The 14,290-nt window shown below is 56.4% G+C and overlaps 4 protein-coding genes across 4 annotated transcripts; 1 reads left to right on the top strand and 3 right to left on the bottom strand.

Annotated features, from left to right (window-relative positions):
• Positions 1-314: 314 nt before the first annotated feature.
• L226DRAFT_536263 (H+-ATPase subunit) lies at positions 315-4,530 on the bottom strand. Its single transcript, XM_067681083.1, has 12 exons — positions 4,421-4,530; positions 4,267-4,367; positions 3,879-4,205; positions 3,708-3,826; positions 3,134-3,650; positions 2,793-3,080; positions 2,717-2,736; positions 2,407-2,668; positions 1,876-2,352; positions 731-988; positions 577-654; positions 315-523 (listed from the first exon to the last, which is right to left on the bottom strand). The coding sequence occupies exons 1-12, from the start codon at positions 4,446-4,448 to the stop codon at positions 479-481; spliced, it is 2,520 nt and encodes an 839-aa protein (XP_067534142.1). The 5' UTR covers positions 4,449-4,530; the 3' UTR covers positions 315-478.
• A 132-nt stretch (positions 4,531-4,662) lies between these two features.
• L226DRAFT_536262 (uncharacterized protein) lies at positions 4,663-5,045 on the top strand. Its single transcript, XM_067681082.1, has 2 exons — positions 4,663-4,744; positions 4,818-5,045. The coding sequence occupies exons 1-2, from the start codon at positions 4,734-4,736 to the stop codon at positions 5,008-5,010; spliced, it is 204 nt and encodes a 67-aa protein (XP_067534141.1). The 5' UTR covers positions 4,663-4,733; the 3' UTR covers positions 5,011-5,045.
• Positions 5,046-6,868: 1,823 nt separating this feature from the next.
• L226DRAFT_536259 (uncharacterized protein) lies at positions 6,869-9,579 on the bottom strand. The gene is made up of 8 exons (XM_067681081.1): positions 9,482-9,579; positions 9,182-9,413; positions 8,796-9,102; positions 8,113-8,737; positions 7,936-8,056; positions 7,595-7,884; positions 7,358-7,508; positions 6,869-7,300 (listed from the first exon to the last, which is right to left on the bottom strand). The coding sequence occupies exons 1-8, from the start codon at positions 9,542-9,544 to the stop codon at positions 7,230-7,232; spliced, it is 1,860 nt and encodes a 619-aa protein (XP_067534140.1). The 5' UTR covers positions 9,545-9,579; the 3' UTR covers positions 6,869-7,229.
• A 2,732-nt stretch (positions 9,580-12,311) lies between these two features.
• L226DRAFT_561264 (adenylate kinase) lies at positions 12,312-13,803 on the bottom strand. Its single transcript, XM_067683422.1, has 5 exons — positions 13,578-13,803; positions 13,301-13,508; positions 12,938-13,123; positions 12,396-12,872; positions 12,312-12,339 (listed from the first exon to the last, which is right to left on the bottom strand). Exons 1-4 carry the CDS (start codon positions 13,732-13,734, stop codon positions 12,635-12,637), a joined length of 789 nt encoding a protein of 262 aa, XP_067534139.1. The 5' UTR covers positions 13,735-13,803; the 3' UTR covers positions 12,312-12,339; positions 12,396-12,634.
• Positions 13,804-14,290: the final 487 nt, after the last annotated feature.

Genomic DNA, 14,290 nt, shown 5'->3' with positions numbered 1-14,290 from the left:
GGGATGAAACGGTTGGGTCTAGCGGGCTGCGATCGCAAGAAAAGGTCGTCAAGGACGTAGGCACTCTATTTCTATAGCGGGAGCCTGCGAGGTGTAGACGGTCAGCATGGGGGAGACAACACGGGGAACGACGACGGAGGGACATACCTTCTATGAGACAGAAGAAGAAAGGGAAAGAAAAGAGTGGGGATAGGGTTCCGTGGTGTCGCTCATCGGATTATATAGGACATCTGGAGGTGAGCGGAGTATGAAAAAATGGGCGATCTCACGTGGCCGGTGGCATCTCAGGGCCGGCGCTTACTCATCGCTTACAGGCCGATGCGGGGTAACGCTCCCCCAGACTCCCGACGAACCTCGATCCGTCGAGTACAAGCCACGACCGTGGTGCATGTGTATACGCTGCCGACTCGGAACTACGCGTACAGGAGCTGGAGCTAGCCAAGGTCCGACTCCGAGTCTCGTCCGAGTCTTCCCCCCTTCACTGCTTCTCGTTCAGCCGTGCGAAGCTCAGCGGCGCGAACGACTACGGGGCATCAATCAGCAGACAGGCCTCCGGAGATGAAACGTAGCACTCACATAACCGCCCGCTTCGTAGTGCTTGCTGTTCGCCTCGACCCAGTGCAGACGCAGCGCGTGCAGGAACGCAGACAGACCCTAAAGCGTGCCGATCAGATACCGCGCCGACAGCCACCTCACATCATGTCCCATGACGCCCGGATTCCAGACTTACCTCCATTATACACAAGATTCCGATCGTCATCGTGAGCCAGAGCACTCCGACGACGGCCTTCGCGACCAGTCCAATCAACCCCGTCATTCCCAGCACGTTGGCGATCGTCATGTCCCAAAGCACCTCCGACAGCTGCGCGTGAGCAAGCGAGAGCGCCCAGAGACGCAGGTACGACGCCGTGTGTGAGACACATCCCAGACAGAACTCAATTGTGTGGATGACTTGATGCACGACGACCTCGCTGAAATCGTGTTGCTCCTGAAATAAACAGATGGTAAGCGGATGCAGGTCCCAAGACGTACAAAGTACAGAGAGATCGGAGGATACAAGAAGGGGCGCATGCGAGGCTAACGCATGTAGACTGGGGCAGTGAGACTTGTGGCAGCGGCCCCTGCCACATCGGAGAAGCGACAAGCTTCCATGGCATGAGAAGCGCCACCCCACTCCGATAGAAGCGATCTCCGACTCCGGTACTCCTTCGACCGTTCACACCCACCTCCGTATCGCTGTGCTATGCCCGAACGCGCAGACATCGATATGGGCAAGGACCCCACATATGCGATATCCGTGAGACGAGGGGATCAACCACTCCCAGCAGTCATGCTTCGATGCGCGACCATGAAGCCCAGAGCTCTTACACACGGCATCTCAGCGCCAACTGAGCATTCATTGACCTCGGGTGCTCGCCATATCCAGCGAATCGGGGACTAGCAGGGCTGCCAGTTGCAGAAGTCTAGGTTTGGACACCGGCTTGTACCGTCGACCCGAAATGCCGCGTCTCCCACCCGAAAGCAGACCGCTCTGCCCAATCCCGTATCCGCCCGACCCATCCGGAGCTATGCTCAGATTGGCTTTTATGCGGAGTACTGCCTCCTAACTGAATGCAGTAGCATCGTTGTGAATCAAAGCACGCTTCCAGCTCGACTGACAGCGTACTTTGCCTTCACATCGATGCAATGCTCACCGCGCGCAACACATGCACATCGAGGGTCGCTTCGCGTGATATCGATCAACGATGTGCCAATGGGTAGGGTAGTACACGAACCCAGATCGAGTACAGTCCGCATCGCTGCGCTACTCGTGTAGGCAACGACGGCTTGACTGTGCCGGCACAGACGGGACAAGAGGAATATGAAAGTACTTACGTGTTCCTCATCATTTGCTTCCACGATGGCGCGTCCATTGCCTTCTTCCTCGCCTTCGAGAGTAACGTCCTCAGCAGTGCGTGGGCCCTCATCTGCGCCGAGACCGATGTATCCTTGCCCATGCGTCTTCTGCATCTCCTTGTACTGCAGGTACGGCTTGGTGATCAGGAGCCACGGCACGCACACCGCTGCCATAAGCAGCAGGATGACCTGTACCGTGGCCTGACCCCGGTACAACTGCGAGTCTGGGTCGACAGATCCTGGACTGAGCACCATGCCGATCAACATGTTCAGGAGCGACGGCGGCTGCGTGGACGCCTTCGACCAATCGATCGTCCACTTGTAGATGATGCATACAACGAGGTAGCCGAAGATGGACTGGAGGAAGATCATCTGCGGGATGAAGTTGGCGTATATGTCTGATAAACGGTTGAAACGAATGTGATTGGGCACTTGGAGGCAGACAGCGAACGTCATCTAGAGCACCTAGTGTGAGAGATGGCGTTCAAGAATGTGAGTGTGTATACATACATGGATGACACCGAGGACGATCGACATCTTCATCTTGTAGGAGTTCGTGAAGAGCAGTCCGTTCTCAGCACCGTGCCAAGCAGGATCGAGACCGAAAGGATAGGTGTGCCCATTGGAGGCGGCGGTGATAGTCCCATTGCCGTGCTGCTCAGGCCACGTCCATCCAGAATGGAAGAAGTGAGTGGTCTTCGAGAAGATGTCGTTGTAGAGGAAGCCGGTGTACATGGAGAAAACACCCATGAGTAGGATGATATAACGGCCGCTGTGGGTGATGTCAGTACTGCATTTGCTGATGACGGAACGTACGCACAAGAAGAAAGTGCCGAAGATCTGTCAAACAAATATGTCAGGCGGCGTTCCTCTGTCATAACAGCGGGATAACGTACTTCGCCCTGGTCGGCTTTCGCGAGCTTCTTCTCGAACATGATCATGAGCAAGGCCGCAAAGAAGATGATGAAGCCGTGACCGATGTCACCGAACATGACGGCGAACAAGAAGGGGAAAGTGATGACCGCGTAAAGACCAGGGTTGACTTCTTGGTAAGTGGCGATACCGTAGGCATCCATGATGGTCTGGAAGCCCTCCGTGAACTTGTTCGTGCGAATGTAGGTCGGAGGCGTGCGGTTCGTACGCAGCTCATGCAGGATGGGCGGGACGTTGGTCCCGGATTCCTCCTACGGCGACCATAAGCCAATGGCACACACAGGTGGCTGAGAGAAGAACGCACCGTGGCATGGCGGAGTGCCAACTGGATCTGAGCAATGTCCCGAGTAGGGCACCAACCCTCCGCGATCAGGGTCTTGCGGCGAACGTCGTAGTTGAGCAGGTTGAGCGTCTCATAGATGAGCTTCTCCTTCGCGACGACATCCTGCCAGCTGGCAAGGCTCTCGGCGATCGTCATGAGCTCAGTCCTGCGGTTCGTCCCAGTGTTGTATAGGACGATCTGCAAGTCCTCCAGGCGGGCAGTAACCTCACGCATCGAGTCCGCACGCTTGTCGGCGTTCGCATCGATGGGGTAGATGGTGGCACCCATGGACGAAGCGACCTTGCGAATCCTGGAGAGCAACATATCGCCGTGCGCGAAGATGATGAACACGTTCTTGCGCGTCTCAACACCGGTCTCTGGGTCGACGAAGGGTTCTTGAATGTCGATGTAGTTCATATAGAGGTTACCACGGAGCATACGCCAAAGAACGCGCTCGAACGTAGACAGACGGGTTCGGTCAATGGTTCCAGCGACGAACCTAACACGTACAATCAGCTTTCCATCATGTGAACGCGCAGCTCTCTTCTTCACTCACTCAAGGTCAAGCTGAACATCTCCGGCAGCCGAGTACTGGTGCTCGCGGTCGTCATGCTGCAGCAGAGGAGCAGAGCTGTCATCGAGGGATGGCCGAACTTCAGTCTCGCGAGCGGCAGCCTTTGGGACACCTTGAGCCTCTGCGCCAAATCACATAACTGTAGTGACTCACCCGGTCGAAGAACACCGCCGTCTCTCGGAGAACATGCCTAGCCTCAATCAGCTCCTTGAGGCGGTCGCTCAGGTCCTTGTAGCTCTTGTTCATCTGCGACATCCGAGCCTCATGTTCTGCCAACTTGACGTCCAATTCGTCGATCGTCTGCGCAGCGCGAGGACCGACAGTGACCAGGGGCGCCGAGTCGTACAGAGGGCGAATGGGGATGAGATCTTTCTCCTTCTCGATCTCGTTGGCGAAGAACCGAACGCGCCGCGCCATCTCGTCGATACGACGAACCTCGCCGACGAAGGAGCGTTGGAAGGGATTGACATCGGGGTTTAACTGAAGGGCACGAACACAATGTTAGCTCGAACATTCGCACATGCAGTGACTATACACGCACGTCTTTGAATTGTACATTGCCTAGCTCGCCGAGCTCTGCGATGGTGTCATGGGCAACCTCGGTTGGCACAATGAGCTGTACCAAGCTCATCTGCTCCGAGCCTATTATGCACGTCTCAGCGTCGACGTCCTGAGAGCATCCCAAAATTACTCACGGAACAAAGTAGAGTATTCGTCCCCCATCTCGAAGAAGGGGTCAGGAGGACGTGGTAGAAGGGGTGAACGTTGTGCTCCGCGTCCTCGCCTGCGACGCGGCGCACCGCTGCGACGGGCGTCAGTTGCGGTCATTGTTTGGTTCGACCAAACAGAGATACGCGCTCACCCAGCCGGGCCGCTTTTACCCGGGTTTCCCAGTGGACAGCGCTTCAGACCTCCTGGTCCCAAACCACCACCTATACGCTAACTTCTGAGTACTGACTCTGCTTTGGTCTCGTGAGAACTGAGGAGAACTTCTCTGCATGTTTATCTATGCATCATAGGTAAGTTTGAAGCCTCCCAGTGTCACTTATTTTGGACTTGCACAGAAAGTTTCGTGCTTACTACGCTGTACAGCAGCAACTCGACTGCCTCAAAGGTCTGGCCAGAGACAACTCTCATTCTGATAAACATCTATGCTATTTGCGCGTTAGATATTTGTGACATTGTCCTCGTGAGAGTGTTGCGCCATTCGCTCGACCTCGTGAAATACTTTCGTTGGCCGCCGTTGGATTGCATCTTCACACCAGGGGCTTCCGTGTGTGCATAGATCACAGAACCACGGAGCTACCCTTAAGGTTAGTTCTCCCGTTGTTTCTGTGCGAAATCCTCCCGCCAGCACTAATTTTGTCCATCTCGTTCGTGACGTGATCAGTCCTTCTCTACTCCCAGTCCGATCCACCTGAACAAATTCAAAGTTCGGGAGCTTCGCTGGGGCAATACACCAACGGACGTTCATGGGAATCGATCAGCAGATAATCATTGCTCCAGGCGCTGCATGTGCAACTGCTAGGAGGGTCGCTGGACGCTCGGACACCACGAATCTAGAGGCGTCGTTGGCATCTCCGCCACACCATCTGTTCACGTGTTTTACGTCGAGAAACACCGCCCGTTGTGACATTGAGGCGCAAGAACGTCCACAGGTTGCGTTGTACTCTACAGCAACGAGCTAACGTCGTACCTTGGCTGTCCCCGGACCTCTTCACATGTTTTAACCCCAATCTGCTGCGGAAGGAAACGCGAGTGTCACAGGTGACGGATACTATGGTCTTGCCCCACTCTCCAAGTCACGCTCGCTGGTCCTGGGAATGTCGCCTGAAGAGTCCGCGCAGCAGGGGAGTAGATGGTTTGATACCGTCAATGCCTCTCTGATTCTTCGCCTCAGACATTAGAAGTGACAGCACCATCGCTTAAACAACAGGTTGCTGTTCCGAAGCACCGTGTTCGCATGCATGCAAACTCCAACAAGCAGAAGCGATATCGCAATGGCCAATTGTCGCCGAATTCGGGGCTCCCCGAGTGGAGGTAGTGGCCTGCGGCCCTTCAGCATGCGCCAAGTTCCGGTCAGAAGGTATGGACGAGCGCACCGCCCCACCAGGGGCGATCCTTGCTATGGGAGGCATGGGATATTCGATTGGATCGGTGTGAGCGATCCCCGGCGGTATAGAGCAAGGTATAGAGCGTGAATAGACGTTCGCTCCTTTTACGTGCCCATTGTTCTCAGCGGCTGGCGTGAACAGCCCACACTGGAGTCTCCTCTAGTCTTAAGATGGATCCATCAGCCTCCCGACCGACGAAGCAGTACGCGCGGCCGGGTCGTCAATTCTCCAGAGCGCTGTCACGTCGTGAGGTGGGCTTGAGCTCCATGATCCGACGAAGCGACCACATCCTCCACGACCAAGCTAGCTCCAGAGCAAAGTCGCACGCGACGACACCGACTGCGGGTGCATCCCGACTCCTCCTGTACATTGCTCTCGCGTTTGAGAACAGCGCCCTCCGACCCTGATCACTTCCAATATCAGTGATGCGTTGGAACTTGGTTCTTCAGGGCTTCTGCTTCTGAAGGTAAACATTGCACTGGCACCCGAGCCCACGCTATCACCTGCACGACATCGGACCCACCAAGCATCCACTTCCGCCAACAGAACGTGTCTGCGGCCGCGAGCTCATTGGTGCAGACGCGATCGTACTACTCGGCGGGAAGTTGGAACACGGGGCGTCGCATGCTTTTGGCGGCAAGTATCGACGTCCGAGCTCCCGAGAATACTCCCACTGACAGGGCCAACACGACACGCACCGCGTGCTACGTACCAAGTGAACAAAATCGTTTCCCCAAGGTACGATGCGTGCGGGATGTCGTAAGGCGCACTCGACGTCTGTGCTGCGCACGCACCTGGCGATCACGTTGGGCGCCATCCGCATTCAATCACTTTCGCTGAGCGCCGAGACCGCAGTGCAACAACCTGTGCGACCTGCATCCTCCGCCCTAGTGGTATGTCATCAAAGACGTGAGAAACATAGGATGAATATACTTATTGCTATCAGTGCTTGCATACGGGATGAGCGGAGTGCGCTCGCGAGGCGACGGGGCCCGGGCGGTAGCCAAGGCCCGCCATGGGAAGCACATCAGAGTGGAGGAGACTGTTTGGAATGGTTATGATCTAGCAATGTAAGTTAATGCGGTCAGCTAATCGATACATGGTTATAACACAATGCGAAACATAACATAGAATCATGGTGGGACGGGTATTCGACCGAGTGCATAACTCCGAACGCACCCATACAGAGAGAAATGCAGTGAGGCGGAGAGTACCTATGAAGTCTATGAACATGGGGACCTATATGAGGATGCGACAAGCAGTATGCACCAGGACGACCGCAGCTAAATATACAATGACAGATCCAAAGCCCAATATTAACAGAAGGAGGGTATCATACGTCGGTCCGTTGAGGCAGTAAGTAGAACCGGGGGATGAGGAAGGAGGCCTGTTAAATACCAGGGGCAACATAAGAATGTCGGGAAGTAGCTCGGTCTTCTTGCACCTTAGCGGCGTAAATACCTGGATGATATGTCAGTCACGAAGCGCACATAGGCGACATAGTGAAGTCCAGCGTACCAGCTATGGTGAAGAGACAGCTGAGTCGCTGCATTGCGGCAACGACGAAGTCGACTTGTTGCTCGATGATCTCGGGGGTGGTGGGCATCGACTGTCCTCGTGGCATTGCGAGCATGCGCAAGTAAACCTCGGCGGCAGCCCGCCAGCACGTCTAAGCACATGATACGTCAGCACGCCGGTTCGAAACACTTTCACGCCCACGACAACCGTGTTGCAAGAGAAGATCGTGACACTCACGCTGATGATGGGGCACAAGAGATCATAGTCGCTCTCCGACAGGCTTCGGATGAGCGTGGTCATCGCGTTCGCCGCCCAGAAGCACTTCTGATAGGATTCGGGCTGTATCTCGAGCGCGTCGCGATGGAGGTGGATTGTGGCGGCGAAGATCAGGGTCTGCATCCCCACCAGATCGGCATTGGAGACGACGTATGGCAGTGAGTACTGCTGGGCACTGAGGTTGCTCAAGTTCGTCGAGAATTGCGTCAACGACAGCTCGAGCGAGTAGTGGCTGTCGTCCTTGTTCGGGGCTGGAGATAACCTCAGCACCAAACGGCGGAATGAGTAATGGGACTACTCACATGCAGAGAAACGGGCAGTCCGCTCGAAGAGGGCGATGGCCTTGACACGGAGAGAGGCCAGGGGCGATGACCCAGATAAGTGAGCGCCGGCGAGCGGTTCAATGAGGCCGCCGTCGAGGGGCTAAGATCGAGACAATCTCAGACAAGGCCATGACCTTAAGAGATAGCGCGACGCACCTCGGGATCGTTGGGGATAGGCATCGGCCAGATCGTCTCTATCCTTGACCGAGGGTGGTCATCGTCCGGCAGAGCTGTCGGGAGACCCGTAGCGACTGCCCATGCCCGATCGACCGCGAATATCTGCCAAAACGCCGCTATCCTCTCCGCATACTCCACTTCATCCAAGGGCGGGGCGAGAGGCACGGAGGCTTTGAGCGGTACGGGGGCCTCGTTCGAGTAGCCTGCGCGAGAGAACTGGTACTGGAACCATTCCTTGGATTGGATTTGATGGAGGCCAAGTCCAACCGCTAATCGGGCCGCGATCGAGGAGTGGTAGTATCCTTCCAGCGTGCGTCCATGCCAGAAGAAATAGACGGCAAGAAGACAGGAAGCCTGGAGGACGTGGACGATGCGGTCGGAGTGCTGGAGAGCGTCGGCGATGCCCCTCAAGGAGCGCTTGAGGAAATGTGGTTCCAACTCGGTAAGGGACGGCGAGCGTGAGAAGTAGCAGGCGAGGAGGTAAATGGCGTCGACCAGGGATGGATGGGGTTTTTGTGCAGATGGCAAGAGCAGAGAGGTCTTGAAGCGACCGACGTGGACGTCGAATGAGCACTGATGTCGATGTGCGAAGAAAATGTCAAGGCTAATCAACACGAGTCAGTGTGGACTCCTTGTGAGACCGGTATGAAAGCCAGGCGTACAGCATCTGCTTATTCTCACAAAAGACGTCACTTTCCCACCAGTTGGTAGAAGAACCGTTAGAAGGCTCGTGTACACTACTCGTGCTTGAACTGGACGGACATGGAGCGAGGAAGTCATCTACGGGTGGGAATTCTAGACCAGACCACGCTGCGAGATCCGCGGAACTCGATGACTCGGGAAGATGAGGCAGGAACTGCTCTGTGTCGAGCTGCGGAAATGCATCGCTGCTGTTGCCAAGGAAATACTCGTGGTCAAGCTCAGGAGTGCTGAATGCAGACGCGTCGAAGCCGAACGATATGTCGTTTGCTGAGGGAGGCAAGACGGGCGCAGATTGACGTCATGAGCATCGCGACGGGACCGGGGAGGGACGACGTGAAGCACTCACAATGGAGAGACAAGGAAGTTCTGTCAAGCTGGGGCGACTGCGAGCCGATGCTGGACGAAGACTCGGCGGAAGACTGCTCTGCTTCGAGCTCGCGCAGGCGCGCCTCGAGCTTGGTGATCTTGGCCTGGAGAAGCTGGGTCCTGCTGGTGCGCTTCTTCTCGTAGTACTGGCAGTCGGAGCCGCGGTTTGCCTTGGTGCACTGTCCACAGACGGGACGAGCGCCGTCACATTTCTAGACGCGATGCACGGGCTGTCAATGGCGGTGGCGTGAGGGGGGCATGGGGAGGAGGGAGTGCGCACCATCTTGCGCTTGCGGCAGCACAGGCAGGCCATGCCGCGCTGCAGGGACGTCGGGGCCTTCATGGTGTCGGCGGAGGGTTGGAAGAGAGATCGGGGGATGGGGAAGAGATGACTGGAGTTCAAGTAAGACCGAGCGTTAATCTAGGAAGAGGGCAGACGCTCATGCTTGCCGTAACGCGCTCGAACGCGCCCAATTAGTGCAAGGGCAGCTGGCCGATGGACTCAGCCGCCGCTCTCACAGATCATGATTCAGATAGGATCGTACGTCGTAAGCCTTCCGGCGGCGTCTGCGCGTGCTGGCCCTGGCTCGGTCGATGTATCATATCGCCCCGCTGACTTGCTACACTCGCACCACGGCAATGTCGGCCTGTCGTCAATTTCCCTCCCGAGCACCGCTTGCACCGCCTGCCCTTGTTTCTTTTCCGGGGCCCCCTCCATGTGCATCAAGATTCAGAGGATTTGTAAAGATCCGGGCGCGGATGGGATCGGCGCTCAGATAGCTCTCGATGTCTCCCGAACGCTCGGAAGGTCGAGTCCTGCGAGGTCTGCTGAAACCTGTTCGCACGGCCAATCCGGGGAAATCCACTGGATATTCGCATTGTTCTCTTCTTCCCCCTCTCCCAGCGTCTTAACCCTCAATTAAGGGCAGGCCAAGCCCATACCGCGCGACACCGCTCTCCGGGCTGCTGCCCGCAGTCTTTTCCACGACGCCAATCGCCAGATGGCAAGAACGACTCCTCTCCCGGGTCTTGCACAGTTTGCCTGCTTCCTTCTGCGTGCAAAAGTTCATCCACCGTTTCAGGAACATCTGTCACGATGCGGTCAGAGCAAAAATTGACGGCAAGGCGCCGGGCAACATGGTTGCTCGCAACGTGTGCGTGCCATCAGCCCTTCGTCAAAGAAGAGGCGTGCACTTCCATATCCGGCAGGCGTAGTGGTTAGGCACATCTTGAACACACCCCTCGGTCAACTGCCGGCGTCTTCCCGCCTTCGATTCGCCCAAAGACCTTGCTGCCCCCCACGTAAAAGGCTAGCTAAACGTGTTCACTATCAATATTCTTCTTTCGTTCCGTAATCGCGAATGTATGGGATAGGAGCATTCCATGCAGAAGGTCCTCCATACTCCCTGAGCACTCGAGAATCGAGCCCCATTCTTGCGCCGGGCCTCGACGCCGCATTGCTCTCTCCCTAAATAGCCCTGGATGCCCTACTTCAACGTGGTTGGATGCCACCAAAGTCAGGCCTGAGCTCGGTAGGTAGGAAACGGTAATCTGACTCTCAGGCTGCCTCCGAACTTAGGCCGCACGAGTACTCCTGTGGCGAGCACGAGCAATGCGAGGGTGCTCGGGGAGTGGTCTGGCTCCAATGCGTTTGCTATGGCACTACATTGAGCCATGATATCTCTGAGAGCTGCATGCTGACAACCCCGTCAGGATGCCGTCAGTCGTTTCTCCGGGCCCGGCGCCTTCCTCCTCCTTCTGCCAGTGGCTTGATGGCAAGGCACTATGTAGACGCCCGCACTCCGGTCCTGTCGGTGCTCGCTGAGCCGCGGTCATGCACCGGTCGTGTCTCAGACTTTGCTTGATTTCGATATTTCGATCGCTACTCTAGCTGCGGTGACCTCGTTCGCGCCGCCCCATACACTAATAGCTCAGGCAGCAGTTCGCGAACAACTCGCCATTAGACCAAACCGCGTGCAGGTTGCTTTCCCTGCGACTGATACCGAGAAGTACGTTATGTCTTCCAGAACTATGGCATGCAGCGGTGTTCGGTCAGCTCCCAGTCAGCTCGACCAATAATCGCTGCAGCTCGCCATGCGCTGACATTCAATGATAGGACGCCTTACGTTGCCCGCGAGCACGCGAACAACGCTGATCTAGCCAGCTGACGAGCGCGAGGAGCTTCACGATGCCCCGATGTCCAGAACGGGAACACCTCTTGACTAACCGCTGACAAACCCACGTTTGAAGATCCCAACATCCTGCTCCCAGATCTAGGTAAGTTCACAGAAGGGCTGCGGGATTCACATACATGCATATAGATCGGCACGTCGATACCCCCCTCGTCCGAACTCGTCCGCAAACACGATTTCATATTCGGGTGCCCACAGACGACCCGATGCGCCTGCTGCTTGAGCCCGACTCCAAACGGAGGCTTTACTTGCGAGCATTCCAACGACCCACAACTCGGTCCGCCCCTCGTCCGCGGCCCCGCATACCGTCCTCGCCTGATGCGTCCGCACCCGAGACACAAGCACGCTGAGCGCCGACTCGTGATGTGTGCTCCGTCCACTTGATCGCACCCCCAGCACGTCGTGCGCGAGGCCGACCGGAGTATGACCGGGGTCGGGGAGCGGGGGCGTCACCCTAGCGAGCGCCCAGCGTTCCTAGCACCATGGTCAAGCATGGCCTTGCCTTCGGTAAGGTCCCGCCATCAATGGCAACGCCACGAGATTTTGAGGTGCCAAGGCCAAGGGTGGCTGCGAGCTTCCCGCGCCCCTTCGTTTATGCTAGAATCCTGATGCCCAAAAGCAGGCTGTGACGATTTACGAAGCAGCCGTCGGATGTCAAGATCAAAGTTGCTCTGCGCAAGCATCATGATCACTCGTCAGAACCGAATGCTGTACGCCTTTGTACGCACCGTACGCACCCATTGGACGTAGCGTCGCGTCGACACCGTTGAGCCTGTGTGCCAAACGATACTACGACGGTCGGCTCACTCTGTAGCGAAGACTCGCACCTGTGTTGCACCTGTGATACATCCTCGCCCCATGTGCATGGTCGCGGGCCCGTTCGGAATTCCGATACAGTCGCACGAATCTCCATGGCCGAGGATCACGAAGGTGCAGAGACTAGCTTCTGTATACCTATTTTTGAGTCTCGACTGCGCATGTGTTAGAGTTGGAAGCACGGACCGAAAATAAGGCAGAGATTTGTGCAACCAGGAAGGGACCGGAATGGCGGGGATTCTACCACGAGAGTCTCCGGCTTCTGAGCATGCACGCCTGGACCCGCGGACGGGCCTGGAAAACAGCGATGACGGAGACGAAGCATCGACAGCAAAGCATGTTCGGACAATCTAGATGTATGTACTACACGGAGAGTACGGTAACGAAGTGACAAGTGTCCGGGCCGAACAGAGTTCATGGGATCATCATGACTTCTGGTTAACTGAAGCCGACAGCACGCTGCGGAGGTTCTCCCATACAAGATTGGGGGACTGTGCGGCATCGATGGGCTTCCAGATCCCCTTCTGCTTGTAGTAGTCGATGACCGGACCAGTCTGGGAGTGGAAGACCGTCAGACGCTTACGGAGCGCCTCGACGTTGTCGTCCGAGCGCTGGATGAGAGGCTCGCCGGTGACGTCGTCCGTCATGGGCTTTTTCGGAGGGCTGTGAAAGTTGGTGTCAGATGATCGTCAGGTCGCGGAGATAATAGGGTTCAGAAGGTCACTCACTTGAATTCCTTGTGGTACGAACGTCCACTGGCGGGATGGATGAGACGGCCAGTGATTCGCGAAATCAGCAATTGGTCGTCGATGACAAGTTGCACGACGGAGTCGAGCTTCTCCTTGCGCGTCTTGAGCATGTCGTCCAGCATGGTCGCTTGAGGGACCGTGCGAGGGAAGCCGTCCAATACAAACCTGCCCGAGGTGAGTGGTCAGCACTCCATAGAACCCGAACGCACATGAGTAACGCGTCCGCCTTCGCTGCCAGCAAACTTTGGGTGCGACTTCGCCCGGAGCGCGCGCGCGTTCGAAACCGCCAGCCGTCCACTTCGGCGCGTGAGACGGTACAGAACCGGAGAAAAAGCTACGCACCCGTTCTTGCAGGCCTTGTTGTTCTCAAGTTGATCCTTGATCATGCCGACGACAATGTCGTCGCCAACAAGACCACCAGCATCCATGACCTTCTTCGCCTCAACACCAAGCTTGGTCTTGCGCGAGACCTGGTCGCGGAGCAAGTCACCAGTTGCGATGTGGCAGACGCAGAACTCATCCCGGATGCGCGGAGCTTGCGTACCCTTGCCTGTAGATCCGGACCACAGTCAGATCCGCGCCCCTCTCCATATTGCATGAAACACGCGTCGGAGCTCACCTGCACCAGGGGGACCGACCAAAATCGTCCTGAGCTGGTGCGCTGGCGTCTTGGGGCCAGTGACCGCTTGCTTTGCCTTAGCTTCGAGAGTGTTGATCTTCTCGTTGAGCTGCGCGACGAGCGACTTGAGGTACTCGAGTTCGTCCTGGACGGCCATGGCGAGTGCAACAGTGAGAGCGGGCGGGGCGGAAAGTGCGGGAGGACCGACGGGGATGAGGTCGATGCTGGACGTCGGTGTGTCCCCGCATTGCACGGAAGACCGCTTTCCGGCATCCCCCGCGGGGTTTAGGCGGAGCTTGTAACTTGGTGACCGGTCCTCACTTCTATTCACGTGGAAGGATGGCCGAAGGCGCTCTTGGCTCTTGCTCTGAACCTCTCATGCGCGTCGAGTTTGCTCTCTGTTCCCATACCTCGACAGATAATCACGAATGTTATACAGTTGAGTGCCTGGTGAAGTTCTGAGCTGCGATATCAGCAAGTTGAGTACAACTAATTGCGTACCCTGGGACCAATCAACTTACGCATATCGCCAACTTGCAGAGTTTGCCAGAAGACCTGTCCAAGGTCTGCGATTTCAGACCCTAGAAAGATGTGCATCTGTGTTGTGGGCAAGTATCATACTCATACTCTCACCGTTCCAGAGAGCTCTGGTAGGATCGGCCACGACACCAATATTGTGGGTGGTGGTGTTGCGAACGTTTGGGCTGCATACC

Source organism: Lentinus tigrinus (assembly GCF_003813185.1).
Source record: "Lentinus tigrinus ALCF2SS1-7 unplaced genomic scaffold L226scaffold_17, whole genome shotgun sequence".
Taxonomy (NCBI): domain Eukaryota; kingdom Fungi; phylum Basidiomycota; class Agaricomycetes; order Polyporales; family Polyporaceae; genus Lentinus; species Lentinus tigrinus.
The sequence above is the reverse complement of the archived record's forward strand: the minus strand, read 5'-3'. Positions and strand labels throughout refer to the sequence as shown.